Source organism: Leuciscus leuciscus (genome assembly GCF_965113295.1).
Source record: "Leuciscus leuciscus genome assembly, chromosome: 20".
NCBI classification, from domain to species: domain Eukaryota; kingdom Metazoa; phylum Chordata; class Actinopteri; order Cypriniformes; family Leuciscidae; genus Leuciscus; species Leuciscus leuciscus.
Genome location: NC_138744.1, coordinates 5832478 through 5847163, shown reverse-complemented (window position 1 = coordinate 5847163; position 14686 = coordinate 5832478). Strand labels below are relative to the sequence as shown.

The 14686-nt window shown below is 37.9% G+C and overlaps 1 protein-coding gene across 1 annotated transcript in view; it reads left to right on the top strand.

Moving 5' to 3' along the window:
• The window catches only part of adam22 (ADAM metallopeptidase domain 22), a 67661-nt gene extending 52978 nt beyond the window's left edge, over positions 1–14683 (top strand). The window contains exons 25-32 of the mRNA XM_082151040.1: positions 690–780; positions 1188–1241; positions 2530–2730; positions 3837–3937; positions 4035–4101; positions 5648–5734; positions 6973–7096; positions 11251–14683. Coding sequence (XP_082007166.1) covers positions 690–780; positions 1188–1241; positions 2530–2730; positions 3837–3937; positions 4035–4101; positions 5648–5734; positions 6973–7096; positions 11251–11271 — 746 coding nt within the window. The 3' untranslated portion in view covers positions 11272–14683. The remainder of the gene's footprint in view (positions 1–689; positions 781–1187; positions 1242–2529; positions 2731–3836; positions 3938–4034; positions 4102–5647; positions 5735–6972; positions 7097–11250) is intronic.
• Positions 14684–14686: the final 3 nt, after the last annotated feature.

Below are 14686 nucleotides of genomic sequence, written 5' to 3'. Positions count from 1 at the left end.
GCTAAATTTGATTGTTCCTGTTGTTAAATGTGTAAAAAAAAAAAAAAAAAAAAAGGATATCAACATATAATTATTTCATTTTTCATTAGTCTGTTATTCTTCTGTTCTATCATATTCATGTTCAACAGTTCATTCACCACTCACACATTTCACACGCTTTTAATTTCTCTTTTTATTTTTCTGTTTCATGGCTTTTGTTTATACGCACTCGTTCTTTGTGGACAGGCTCATGTCTTTTGCTGGAGTGACAGTGAGTTTAGATTTGAGTTGTTGTTTCTTGTTGTTTCTTCTCTGTCGTTTTGTCGTTCACTCACCCCATTGTTCCTCCGTGTTTCTGTCTGAATGGAAGCTAACAGTGTTTATCTGCTGTGCTGTGTTGTTATAAACCTCGTCATATACCCTGTTTCATGGATTTGATTTGTATTGATGCCTTTAACATACAGCCTCCGTAAAGAGAAAGTCTTACATTTTTTATCTTAATCTTTTTTCTAGTTCCTGTCTCTGTCTGTCTTTATTTCTGACTGATTTTGTCATGCGGTCAATCGGACAAAACAAACAAAATGCTAAATCAAACATAAAAATGAATCATTTTTACATCCAGATTAGTTTTGCTTTGTCCAGATGATTGCAGGTCAGTGTTGTCTGCTAGTTGCCATGGCTACAGATTAACCATTCTGTTCCTCTGACAGGCATCGCAACTACTAACATCATCATCGGGGCCATTGCTGGCTCCATCCTGGTCCTTGCACTGATTCTAGGCATTTCTGCGTGGGGATATAAGTGAGTCACATGACTACAGACGTCTCACTAGCTGAAAACATTATTAAACTTTGCCTAAAGGGATAGTCCATCCAATAATGAAAATTCAGTCATCATTTACTCACCCTCATGTTGTTCCAAACTTGACTTTCTTTCACTGAACACAAAATAAGATCAGCAGAATCGTCAAAAGGCTGTTTTTCAATAAAATTAAGAGATATTCTAAACTATTCCTTTTGTGCTCCATGGAAGAGAAAAAAACATAACATACAGTTTTGGAACAATATGAGGGAAAGTAAATGAAGACACTGTCATTTTTGAGTGAAATGTCCCTTTAAACTGGAATTGTACATACATAGATTTATTATGTAGATTTTTCTCTTGATGTTTATTTTGTTAATTGTGTTTTTTCCGCTCTCCCCATGAAGGAGCTACAGACAGCGTCAGTATGTTGAATCTGATGTACATCGAAGATTCTGTCGGTTTGTCCAGCTTTCTCTTCATTTTATGAGTGTTATTTTATGTGTTGTGTGTAGGGGTGTAACGATACCCTCACGTCACGATTCGATGCATATCACGATACTGAACTCACGATACGATATTATTGCGATACTCCAAGACATATGTAAAAAAATTTACTGTTTATTAAAATCCTTAATTTGATATTACATTGTGAGTGTAAATGAATAGGCTTGGACTTGGTGCTGAAACCCAATGCACAGGACAATAGTGAGACCAGAATAAAAATATTGATGATTCTGAAGCTGAAAATACAGAATTATTTTAGATGAATATGCTTGCACTCTTTCACAGACTATAGATATATTTAAAATAATGTAGTGTTTACTGGTAACATAAGACATTTGGCATTACCAGGACCCACAAATATTCCCCCATTGCATTATTATACATTATATTTAGTAGTTTAATGTAGTACTGAGACTAAAACTCGAAACTTGAAATTTTTCTCACACTTTTTGGGTGAAATATACACAATACATATTGTCACCATCCACGATACATATTGTTGCATTTTTGTATTGCGATATATTGTGACACGATATATTGTTACACCCCTAGTGTTGTGTGAAGGAGTGGAAAGTTTTGAATGATTTCTTAGGCTATTATTAATGCTCATACTTCTGGATTAAGAATTTGAACAAGCACTTTCCCCTACATTTTGGCATGCAGACTACCGTTCAAACGTTTGGGTAGATATGATATTTTTATGTTTTTGAAAGAAGTCTCTTATGTTCACAAAGGCTGCATTTATTTGATCAGAAATCCGCAAAAACTGTAATATTTTGAAATATATACATATTTAACTAACTGTTATGGCAAATTCATCAGCAAATTGTCAGCATCATTACTCCAGTCGTCAGTGTCACATGATCTTTCAGAAATCATTTTAATATGCTGATTTGCTGCTCAAGAAATATTTCTTATAATTATCAATGTTGTTCTGTGCTTAATATTTTTATGGAAACTGATGCATTGTTTTTCAGGATTCTTTGATGAATATAAAGTAAAAAAAACAGGATTTATTTGAAATATAAACAGTAGAAACTTTTTTTACATTATAAATGTCTCTTTTTATCAATTTAATGCATCCTTGCTGAATAAAAGTATGAATTAATTTTAAAAAAATTTTTACTTACTGACCCCAAACATTTGACCGGTAGTGTTTATATTTTCCTAAGTGATCATATTTTTGCGGGTGGACGATATTCCCAGCCCAGTTTTCAGATCAAACTTTTTTTTGTTTGTCAGTCAAATGCCCCCGGGTGATTACGTGAAGAAGCCAGGAGACGCAGATTCTCTCTACAGTGACATGCCTCAGGGCGTGAGCTCGAACTCTGGAAGCAGCTCCAAGAAGAGGTCTGCTTACCTGTCTCACTTCCAGATCAACACCTGCTCTTTCACCCCCTCTATCCCCTCCATCAGCCAAAACATCTCTCTGTTCGGCTTCAGGTGTGCTTCATCTCCATCTTCATCTTCATCGCTATCGCTTTGCCTGCTTTGCTAACAAATAGTGGAACGTTTATTTTAAAAACAAACAGGAAAGTTTACTTTGAGAGCCCAAAAGACTTTGAGTTTTCAATTATGTTCAATTTAAGTGTCAACTTTGTCTCAGATTTGTTTCTGTGAAAATAATTTCTAGGCATAAGACTTAAAACTTCTCAGAGCCAAAGTCACCATTTGTTCTGGAGTTAGTCTATGATATACAACTGAGAGATTAAAGTGATCTCCTAAAGAGAGATGTGTTTTGAAAATATGAAATAATTCCTGTTTTATTTGGCACAGACTTTTTTAAGATAAAGTGTGCAGTTCCTTCTACGGGATGTAATTTTTACTGAAGACTTCCAGGTTTTTATTACTTCCTTGATGAGTTCTCCGCTGCAGGTTTGTGCTATTGGCTCAAAATGCTGTAACTGTCTGTTTGTCCCTCTCTTGGTTATTGTCAAAGTCTTATCAGGCTCTAGTACCACTAATACTGAGGCAGTAAGTAAGTCAGTGTCTTCATGGTGTGCCATCTCCATGATCTCATGCTCATCTCACTCATCTCAGTGTGTTTGTTCTGCTCATCACAGTGTTGCAAATCATTCCTGCTTCACAGTATAGCTCTGCAACTTTTTGAAATGAATATACTGTAGTTATAATTTAAGAGAGGACTTTAAAGAAGTACATGATGTCACTTGGATGATGGTGATGTCATTAATTTGACTTTTATTTGAAAATATATTGCCAAGTTTTCCATATTAGAAGTTTTGCAGCACTCAGAGACATGAGAGAAATGATCCCATGTTCACTTAATTATGATATTGTGATAAAAGAAAGCTAACTTATATGAGTTCTATCATTAATAACTGTGAGTTTAACGATTTAACGTTTAACGCGAGTTTAATGTTATTCAATATATTAAGACACACACGATAGGAACATTAAAATGTACTGCTAAGGAGGAATGACCCATGTGTCGTCTCAGCCATTTTTTTCCCCTCATACAGAACCCTTTTAATCTCTGTAACTGCATTTAAGGAATTTAAAAGACAATTTCTCTCTTCTTTGGTCTGAAGATCTAATGGTCTGTCTCACTCTTGGAGTGAAAGAATCCCAGATGCCAAGCACATCTCTGACGTCTGTGAAAACGGACGACCCAGGAGCAACTCATGGCAAGGTAACACATCCATAAATGCATCCGCTCTAAATGACAGAGCTTGCTTCAGATTAATCTCAGCATTCATATCACATGTTTGTCTCCTCTGTCACCGCAGGAAACATCACAGGTACCCGTAAGAAGCTCAGGGGAAAGAAGTTCCGTCCTCGCTCCAACTCCACAGAGTAAGAGATTTAGTATTGAAATAGAGACATGTCTTCTTTAACGTGCAATGAGTGATTTGGAAACACAGGGTGGATGTTGGACTTTGCATGGAGTCTTAAACTCTATGACATGTATCAGTACTGCGGTGTGTCCAAGATGAATTAGTTCTGTGTTTGGTGTAAATGCTGATTTGTTTTTGGTGTGCATTGATGTGTGCATTGGTTTAATCTCTGGAACGAACAGCACGCCGAAACTGCCCTGCACGTCTTCATCTGTATGAACACAATATACACTCAGATTCTGAGTTCAGCTTGACGCTTGTTTCTGCACTTAAACTCTCCTTTTTCAAACGAAATGCATGTGACAAACTGACCACAACTAAAACAAAGAAGAACATTCAGCTGACCTACACAAATACTACTACTTTATTTTGTAATATTCGTTCAATTCTCAAGCAAGACATTAAAAAATGCATTAGCAAGCGGCGTTGCGCTTCCGTGATGTGCTTTAACTTTGAATAGCTTGATGGTTGTGGAAAAGTTCTTCTGCTAAATTTGAAGGAATAGTTCACTCAAAAAATAAACATTCTGTCACTTTTACTCGTCTTCATGCCGTTCCAAACCTGAATGACTTTCTGTCAACATAATTCTGACACTTTTACTAAACTATTCAGTGACCAAAAAAGAAAAAGAAAAGTAGCCCAAAATGCATTATATCTGAAGACATCTAAGGACATCTAAGAGATCGAAATCCTTTATTGACTGATAACCTTCACCTCTGCCATAGCTCTAAAAATCTAATGCGCACATACACATATTCAACCTAAGTGCTTGAAGAATTGTGCCAGGTTGATGTCAGTGATACCAAACAACAATATATGCATATTTGAATATATACGCCACTGTTTAAAGTCTTATGCTCACGAAGGCTGCATTTATTTGATCAAGACATGATCTTTCAGAAATCATTCTAATATGCGTATTTGGTTTTCAAGAAACATTTCTTTTTATTATCAATATTGTAAACAGTTAATATTTTTGTGGAAACAGTGATTCATTTTTGTCAAGATTCTTAGATGAACAGAAAGTTCAAAAGAACAGCATGTTGTTTAAAAGCCCCTTTCCCTGTTCACTTGAGTTGTATGTAAAGGGACATTTTGCTTTGTGTTCCACTGAAGAAATAAAGTCATACAGGATTGCAACAACATGAGGATACATAAATGATGACAAATAAAAATAAAAATCAGTGAACTAAGGTCAATTGGATGCTGATGTTACAGCAGCTGTGTTTTGCAGAGTCTTCGTTTTGTTTCGTCCAAAGCGAAAAAACTTGATATGATATCTGTGTAGGTGCTGTAGTCTGAGCTGCTGTCTGATCTCTCACCTGCATCTTGGACCATAAAGAATGTCAGTGCTGCTGCTGTCTTTTACCAACTTCCTTCTTTCTCCTCTTTCTCCTATCTCTCCTGTTCTTTATCTTCTCCCCCCCTCCCTTCCCTTTCTCTCTCTCTCTCTCTCTCTCTCTCTCTCTGTTCACCATCGCTCCTTCCCCATCCTCCTCCTGCAGGTATTTAACCCCTTGCGTCAAATCAGAGTATTATGTAACTAAATGGGTAGAAGATGTGAATAAAAACACTGAAGGACCTTATATTAGGTACAAAAACATCCGACTGCATTATATATCTCTCCCCTATCCATCAGTTTCCCTCATCAGTTGTTTTTTCCCCTGACCAAATATCATTTTTCAGAGATGAGAGCTGAGCGTTAGGGTTTGAAGAGCACTCGCTGGCAGATCCTCTCAAAACCATTCATTTTGATGTATTTGTTTCTTTTTGATCTTCTAAACGTGAAATTATTCCATTCCAATGTGTCATGAACAGCTACAGTAGAAATGTAACTGCAATGTCACATTTTAAAGGAGTGCATGAGCATTTCTACAATTTCAAAGATTTACATCCAGAGTTTTGTAATCATGAATCTTAAATGTTTGTCCTTAGAAATCTTCCTATCATACATCCCAATATAGTCATATAACTGACCACTTGTCTTTAAAGGAGACGGAAGGCATTTGTTATTCAGTAAATCATTTGATGTAAACATCAATAACCATGAGATGCAAGTATCCATGCCTTTCATATGATCATATCACAAAACCAAGGTCAGATTTCACCCCAAAATCAACAGAAATAAGGATTTTGTTGCATTGTGACATTATCTGAACATCATGAATACAAATAAAGACATTTAAAGATAATTTAAAAGGAGTAATACTCAACATAATTTTTTCTTTGGATTTTGGACTGAAATATGAGATTCACCCAGGTGCTCTGTTTAGGTTCTTGTATTTGTGCATCTGTGTGTGTACATCCAAAGACCAAACCAGACTCATTGATTGTGGTTAAAGCTCTTGTGTTTGTATGAAATTTGTATTGTATTCCTCCTTCACGGTTCTGTCCCTCTCACACTCAGTGTCCACTCTCTGCATGCCGGCTGCTGCTTAACTTGTCTCTTTTGCACTCTATGATGTCATCAACGGATGGCTGCCATGTTCTCTGTGATGATGATCACTTGTGTCTGTCCTGATCACCTCATCATGTCCGCCATGTTTGTAAGCCCACATGACGCGGGGTATGTTTGTTCGTTAAACATCCCAAAAGCACTGCATTGTGCTTGCATTATCAGCCCAGCTTCACTCTCCAGTAAGAGCCAGTGGGTATTTTTGTGGCAAGGACTGATGAAGTTAGTGATTTTGAATGATGGCTTGCCGTGGACACACTCCCTCTGACCTCTTCAAGAGGTCAAAGGTGACAGCTCCATGTTTGTTCTGGATCTTGACGCTGTTATCCAGTTCACACACTTCAGTACTAATGTCACATCTCTCTGATCTCACAGGACTCTGTCACCGGCCAAATCGCCCACCTCTTCAACGGGCTCCATCGCCTCCAGCCGGAGATACCCCTACCCCATGCCTCCCCTTCCAGATGAAGAGAGGAAGGCCAACAGACAGAGTGCCAGGGTAAGACTTACCATACGTAAGCCTCTTTTTATCGTCATTCAGCACATTGCAGGTATTCAGGATCAAAATATTTAGACAATTCCCAGAATTATGATTTAGCTCTTTTATTTCTCAGTGGTCTATCACACTACATTTTCTACACTATAATGTGGTAGAGAAGCTACAGAAGCACATGCATGAAATTTAGAGGTTTTACAATAGTCTGTCCACAGAAGCACTTAGTAGCAAGTAAACTAAATTCACAAAAACGTTGTAAGAAAGAAGTTAAAGTGCCCCTATTATGCTATTTGAAAGTTTCCTAATGTTGTTTTGGAGTCTCCTACAACAGGTGTACATGCATCAAAGGTAAAAAAAACTGTTTAATTTTCTCATAATATACATTTGCACATCACCACATTTTCAACGATTCTCAAACGACTCGTCAGATGAATCAATCTCTCTAAATCCCTCCTTTCCGCGAGCTACTCTGCTCTGATTGGCCAGACAGCTCAGTCTGTTGTGATTGGTCTACCACATACAGCATGCGTCGAAAAACAAAAACGCCCATTGCCATAACAACGTCAGCTGTCCTGAGGCTTCCTACACCGTAAACTAAACACAGTAACGAACAATGATGTCGATTTTGCCATATCAATGCGAGCGCGAGTCCGATGATGAAACACTGGAAGAACTAGTTATTCAACCCGAACCTCCATCGCAAGGATGACTCGAGCAGGACGTTTCTCAGTGATAAGCTACTCATTTTGAGGAACATTATGAGATGTTACAACTGTAATTCCTCACCGTCAGCATTTACAAGTGCATGTCCATCAACAAACCGATTATTTTACTTGTACTTATTTATTTACCAAGTATTTTTCTAATTTACTGCGTTGAACATGTGGAAACTGTATCAATAACAGTGCGTGCCGTACATTATCCGAGCTCTAGCGTGAATGACTGATGTAACATAAACGTTGGTAAAACAAATCTGGCTCCATGCTTAATCTTTCCTCAAAGTAGTGAGAACGACACACAATGTGCTTTAATAGACACAGTTTTAGGTAATAGTGTCCCACAACTGATTAGCAGAAGTATTTCAGTTAAGACAGTGATAATGTGAGTTAACCAGTTAGCAGGAGACCTACACAATATAAAACTCAAAACTAAGTATTTTGAACAACATCTTTCAAGAGCAAGCGGTTTTCCGAATCCTACATTGAAAGATTTGAGATTTGAGAAGCAGTCGTCAGTAAAATAGCGGGAACATATACTGCTGTGGTATTGTGGTAAAGATGAATTTGAACCACTGATTCTTCACATGCTCGTCCTGGGCAGTGAAAAAAAACTGGCTTTACCTTCACATTGTAGAGCACAGCGTCTTCTCCACATGATGCTATCCAGTATCCACAGGAATCAGCTGTTGGTTTGAGCTTGAAGTTTTCCCTGTTGTCTGCGCGTGCAATAAGTGGGCGGGCAATATGCTAATGTTTCGTCTTGACATCACAACGAAGCGGCTTATGACTCGTTTGAAAAACGATTCATTTCATTGACTCAGAGTCGACTCTTTTGAATGACAATAACTTTATATACGGTGCACTTTCAGATTTAAAACTTTGCAGGTTGTTTTCGTTCACTTAGAACTATGTTACACACTACATGAAAGGTCATTTTCAAAAATCCAAAATAGGGGCACTTTAAGACATGTTTTAGAATTCTAAGTATAGAATAAACTTCTAAGAATTCATCTTAAGTGCAATTCTTTGAAAAGTTCTCAAATATTTTCCTAAGATCATCTTATTCTTACTTTGGCAAAAAATGGCTTTGGTGTTATCTGATTGTATATTGGTTATAGCGTAAGACTCGCTGATCAAAAACACCTCAAAGGCCGTCTTACGGTAATAATCATAATAAGCGAGCACACTTTTTTCATAGTGACTGGCTTGACAGGACTTCAGAGGCCGGATTTACGAAAATCTTCTTAAGAAAGAAGTTATGAAAATGAATGTAAGAACGTCTTTTTTTCTTAAGAAGAAAATGACAGGCTTTGGTGTTATCTAAGTGTATAGCGGTTCTTGCCGAAGACTGATCAACTCAATGAAAACACTCGAAAAGCCGTCTTTTAGCACTTTACCAGAATAATCATAATAAGCATGCTCACTATTTTCATCTCTACTGGCTTGACTGGAGTTCAGCAGTCTGAGTTGCATTTTTTTAATGCTTAACAGGTAAACAGTTATTTTTAATGTGGCCATATATTTAATAAGTGTATATCTGCTATAAGTTCATTTCAGCAACACTAGCACAGAGATGTCAAACTCAGGGGCCGTTTACACGACTCCATTTTCAACTAAAAACAGAATTATTTTTATGCGTTTTGGCTGTTCATTTACACGACAACAGCGTTTTGGTGGCCTGAAAACGTAATCTTTTGAAAACGGGTTTCAAAGTCCCAAGTTTTGAAAACGACACCCTTATCATCTCTGTGTAAACTACAAAAATACTAATCTGTGAAAAAGGTGATGTCATCCACATGCGTAGGCCTATTAATTGTTTAGTCTATAGACCTTATGTAGCCCCGCCCCTTTTCAGCGGTGCGCTCGTTGTCTTTTGACTTCCGGTCTGTATTTTCACAGCGATTTTACGTGTTTATTAATGAACGGCTCGTTTTAAAATCTTCCCAGTCGACTGACATTTTTTAAGTAATCTGCTTTAAACATTACAATCCTCATGATAACATTTTTCTTAACTTTACATTAAGTAAATCCACTTCAAAAGCTAATTACTCCTGGACAGCAGCGCCATAGAAATATACAGAGCGACCGCAAAAACAGAAGTTCAAAGACAACATTCTTAAGATGGCGGCGCCCTCGTTTCTCTGGCGCATATGCAAATGAAAGGATACAGATATTAACAGTAATAAATAAGTGGGGGGAGGGGGAGGGGGAGGGGGGGGGGGGGGGCATACAGACATCATTACAAGTGGTTATAGGAATTACACAAATCAACACAATATAACATTTTGTCATCATGAAAAATTAAAGGTTCCTTACAACAGACTCAAGGATGATATATGTTTTCAAAGTCTTTTTGTTAAAAGGTTTTGACATTTTCTTAAAGGAAGTAAAAAGGGACTTTATATCAGAGGAGCACATTCTAAAATTGGGATTACAGTGAATGTTTCTGGCTTTGTGAAGATTAAATTCACCCTGCAGACAAAGTAATAATACAGTATTATCAAGATTAACATCCTTAGAATGAAAATCAGACAAAAGAGTTATAGATTATTTCATTTGTGTCTATAGGCATGTGCACTGTAGTAAAAGAATGCTTATGTGCGCTGGCGCATAGTTTTTCTTTGCAAAGTGACATCACCAACTACTTGTCTTGCATGTATAATAGAGTTTTAGTCATTTTCGTGGATCTGTGTGAACGGAGATCGTTTTGATAAAGTCCCATCTGTCGCCAAACCGTTTCCATTTTTAGTACATCGTTGTCGTGTAAACGTACCCTCAGTTCCTTGAGGGCCACAATTAGCTTCAACCCTCACTAAATACACCTGAACCAGCTAATAAGGGGCTGCATCCGAGATTGCATACTTCCCTACTATATAGTAGTACTCACAAAAGAATAGGCAAAAAGTACCCGGATGACCTACTACTTCCAGCGAGATTCTGAAGTGTGCATACAATGGACACTTTACTATTCCATGAGGCCACGGGAGAGGATTTATGAATGGTAGTGAACCGACATACAGTAACTGACGCTGGTAGGCCACATGATAATGACAACATGGCGAATGTAATATGTCCAGATTACATTCATACTACACACACTCATACTTTTTTAGCAGTCGTGAAGTAATTACTTATTCAAAATAAGAACCTACTCAAGAGAGTATGCGATTTCAGACACAGCCATGGTCTTCAGGTTTACTAGAAACTTCCAGGCGGGTGTTTTGGAGCTGGTTGGAGCTACACTTTGCAGGACAGTGGCCCTCCAGGAGCAGAGTTTGACACATGTACACTAGAATATAGATTACCTAATAGCTAAAAAACCTTAATACTTCAATTTTGTGTATAACAAATTGAATTCGTTCTGAAAAGTATATGAATAGTTGTTTTTGTCATATTTACTAGCATGTGTTCATTTTGTCTTTTGTCTGTTTGTTTCAGCTTTGGGAAACGTCAATATAAAAGAACTCCTCGAAACTGGTCTGCAAAACTCCTTAAGGATTTTCCTCTGCTTTTGTATGAATGAGAAAATGAAACCAGTAAGAAAACAAGGAATTCAAATGGAGAAACAAGGGACTAGTGAATGGAAGAATTGGGCGTGGTCTCCTCCGATGTCTGTTCAGTATTTGTGGCATGGAGCCGTCTTACCCTGGATGTTGAGGAGTGCGGCATCAGGATCATATTCCTGCTGTCATTCACAAACAGGACTCAGGAACATGATTTCATCACGATACAAACCCAGAATGGCAAAACAACAGAGACAACAGCAGCCACTCGTGCCCTCATTAAACCCCGCCCCCCCTCTCGTGACCCCGCCCACACACCGCCTGGCCCGCCTCCAAACACATGCTGTCTTGTGATTGGTGCCCTTGTTGCCCGGGTGCAAGAAGCTCATGCAGGAGCAGGAAGTAAACTATTGTTTTGAACGCACGCTGCCACTGTAGAACCTACTGCTGTATGCATGAGAAAACATGTTTATCGATTCCTTGTAGTGTAACGATGTACAAATGATTTTAGATCTTTCACTCAAGGGTGCCGCATGTATCGAAGGACAGCTCCGTAGGCTGGTAAGATTCAATCACGTTTGAAACGCCCCCCCCCAACCATGTCCGCATCACCAGAACATCATCCGGCCCCCGTTCATATGGTCACCTTTTCTCAGAGAATTTTGTACATATGTCATATAATTCAGAGTGAAATGTGAGATTGTAGTATTTTTCGGTTTTAATGTTTGGTTGTGGAGAGCGTGGCAGAACTTTTCTTCTGCTTTAGAGTGTCTGTCCTGTGATCGTCTTGCTAAATTTACAGAATCCATCCCAAGCCTAGTGCACGCTACAAGACAGAAGCGCCGTTTCATGTTTTCTGCATCCGTCCCAGATCATAGCAGCACGTGGCAATCACTAACGCTCTTGTAAAGTGAGCACTTCTACTTCAGATGGGGTTGTTGAAGGTGCTACGAACATTTTTAAAGTTGTGATGAAGCGGAAATAGCGACAGATCTTTTGTTCCGCATTTTGACATATATCCGAGCGTAATAGATTACAGAAAAAGAATTTGGTTCTATCGATCGGTTGTTGATTGGATGGAGGCAGATCTGAATGTGAGCTTGCACTCAATTGTAAGAAAGGGGCGGGGTTTAAGCAGACTAAACGATTGGGGAAGTCTGGCTTACGTCACCAGAGAGAAGTCTGTCAAAGATCGAGTTATGACATTTTAAACATTACATAGTCAAAAATGATTTAAAAATTAAACATGCATGGAGGAATCATTCACAATAAGATCAACAACATACATTTAGAAAATAGATGATAACTTAAAATCAGCGCTAGTGTTGCTGTCTATTTGAGTTTGGAACAGATGTAGTTGTGAAGTGCTACAAGAGACACAAGAGAAAATGAAATCATGAGCTTCTGTTTTGTAACGCGCAAGAGGCCTTAGTTTGTCCCTGTTGGTGTTTCAAATGCGTTTATTTTCCCTCATATTCACAACCGAATGTAATTCTTTCATTTACTCATTGTCATCCTCCCATGTTATATATTAATTCTCTCGTAAGCGTAAGGAATGTGATTTTAGCTGATTGTTTTGGGACCTTGGCTTCTTTGTGATACATGCTGCATTCATAAAAACGACAGGAACAGATTTTGCGTATCACCTATCCACCTTATTTTTTATGTAATAGGAAAAATGAAAGCTTGAATGTGCAAGCAGAAATGGCCTTGGTGCAATCCGGTGTCAACTGCTTCCAGTTCTTTTAACAAAAACAGCACAGCTAACAAAAAAGTTTCTAAGAATGTTTTGCTTATGTTCCTATTTATTAAGCTATGAAAACATTATTTCTGAATGTTCAAAATGTCAAGTTTTCAAAATGATTTACAGAGAACATTCCCTGTTCGCTGGTAGTCCGTTATGCTGCTTCATATGGCGAACTGGTATTTGTTATAATTTTATTTTTAATTCATTCTAGTTTTACAGTTAACTGCGCACTTAGTTATTCTTGTTTACCCGATGATGATTCGGCCGTCTCGCACATTCACCAAAAAATCTTTTTTTTATTATTATTTTTTTATTATTAAATCCTTTAAAAAAAAAAATTAGGTGGATAGAACGAACGAACGAACGAACGTCGGAATTAATATCTAATTCAGAATCACAGATTAAATAAATGGCTGTCACGGGCTACACACAAGTGACTGAAACTAATATTATCAACAACAACAAACCTGGAGATGTGTGAATGTAAGACTAAACATATTTCCTTTGATGAATTAATGCGATTTATGGAGGAATCAATGTTGAGATTTGTTCTCCCTGAATAGCAATTATGTAGACTAGCTGTTGTGAACCCATAATCAGTTTTCAGATTCTTTGGTAGTTTGTTTGTTTACAGCATGACACTCTTCTACACACTCTCTCTCTGGTCACGTGACCACTCGGTCTTGATCGATTGCCTACTTCTGGTCAGTATTGTATTATTAATGGCAGTTTTCATTTGTACATAGTCTGCTGTGCGGTCGACCTGTCGGCACTGATTTTTTGCACTCTGCCTGTAATCCACGAATAACGTCCCGTAACACCGCCATGATGCATATATGAAGTATTTTTAAGGTAAATTTGTAAAGTCTTTCCCTCCTCCCCAGTATTAGTATGTACATATTTAACCGCGACAACAACGATTAAGTGCTTTAGAATGATTAATGCCGCGATAGGTTTTTGTGCAAATTAAGGTTTTATTTCATTTCAAGTCGCCTTTGTACACATCGTGGGACGCTTGTCCTGTTTCCGTGTGATTGTATTTGCAGTTTACGTGCAAAATTACATTATATGTAACTATCAGGACTGAACTCACACAAAGAACATTCAGTTGACAATAATTTAATGTAGTTTCTTATCGTTTGTAATAACCATCTGAAGCAATACTCTGCTCACTGTGACCCTTGACCTGTCAGAAACAAATGCACATTCGTACTGGAATTAAACATCAGTCGAACCCGAGTCTGATGCCAATTGTCATGATCAATGCATCAGGCATCTCAGCGCATTGATCCCTGATTGAAGGACACAACCAAAATATCAATGAATGTATTTAAGGCAAATCATAGTACAGAACACCCACACACATAATCCAGGACCGCGTTAACTTAGTTGTTTTTCAGCTGTAACGTCTTTATCAAGTCAGCCGCTGTCACACACCCTGTTGTGTCTCTTCTGTTCGCATCTGACCGTGTACACAGTGTTGGTATTCATAGATTCTTCATGGCTATCATTTTCTTTCATTGTGTGCTGTACATAGACTGATAATTAAAGCTCTTTTTTTCATACAGTATCCATTCAGTATTGTAATATATTTAAGATAAAAGTAAAACTTTCATTCAAATCA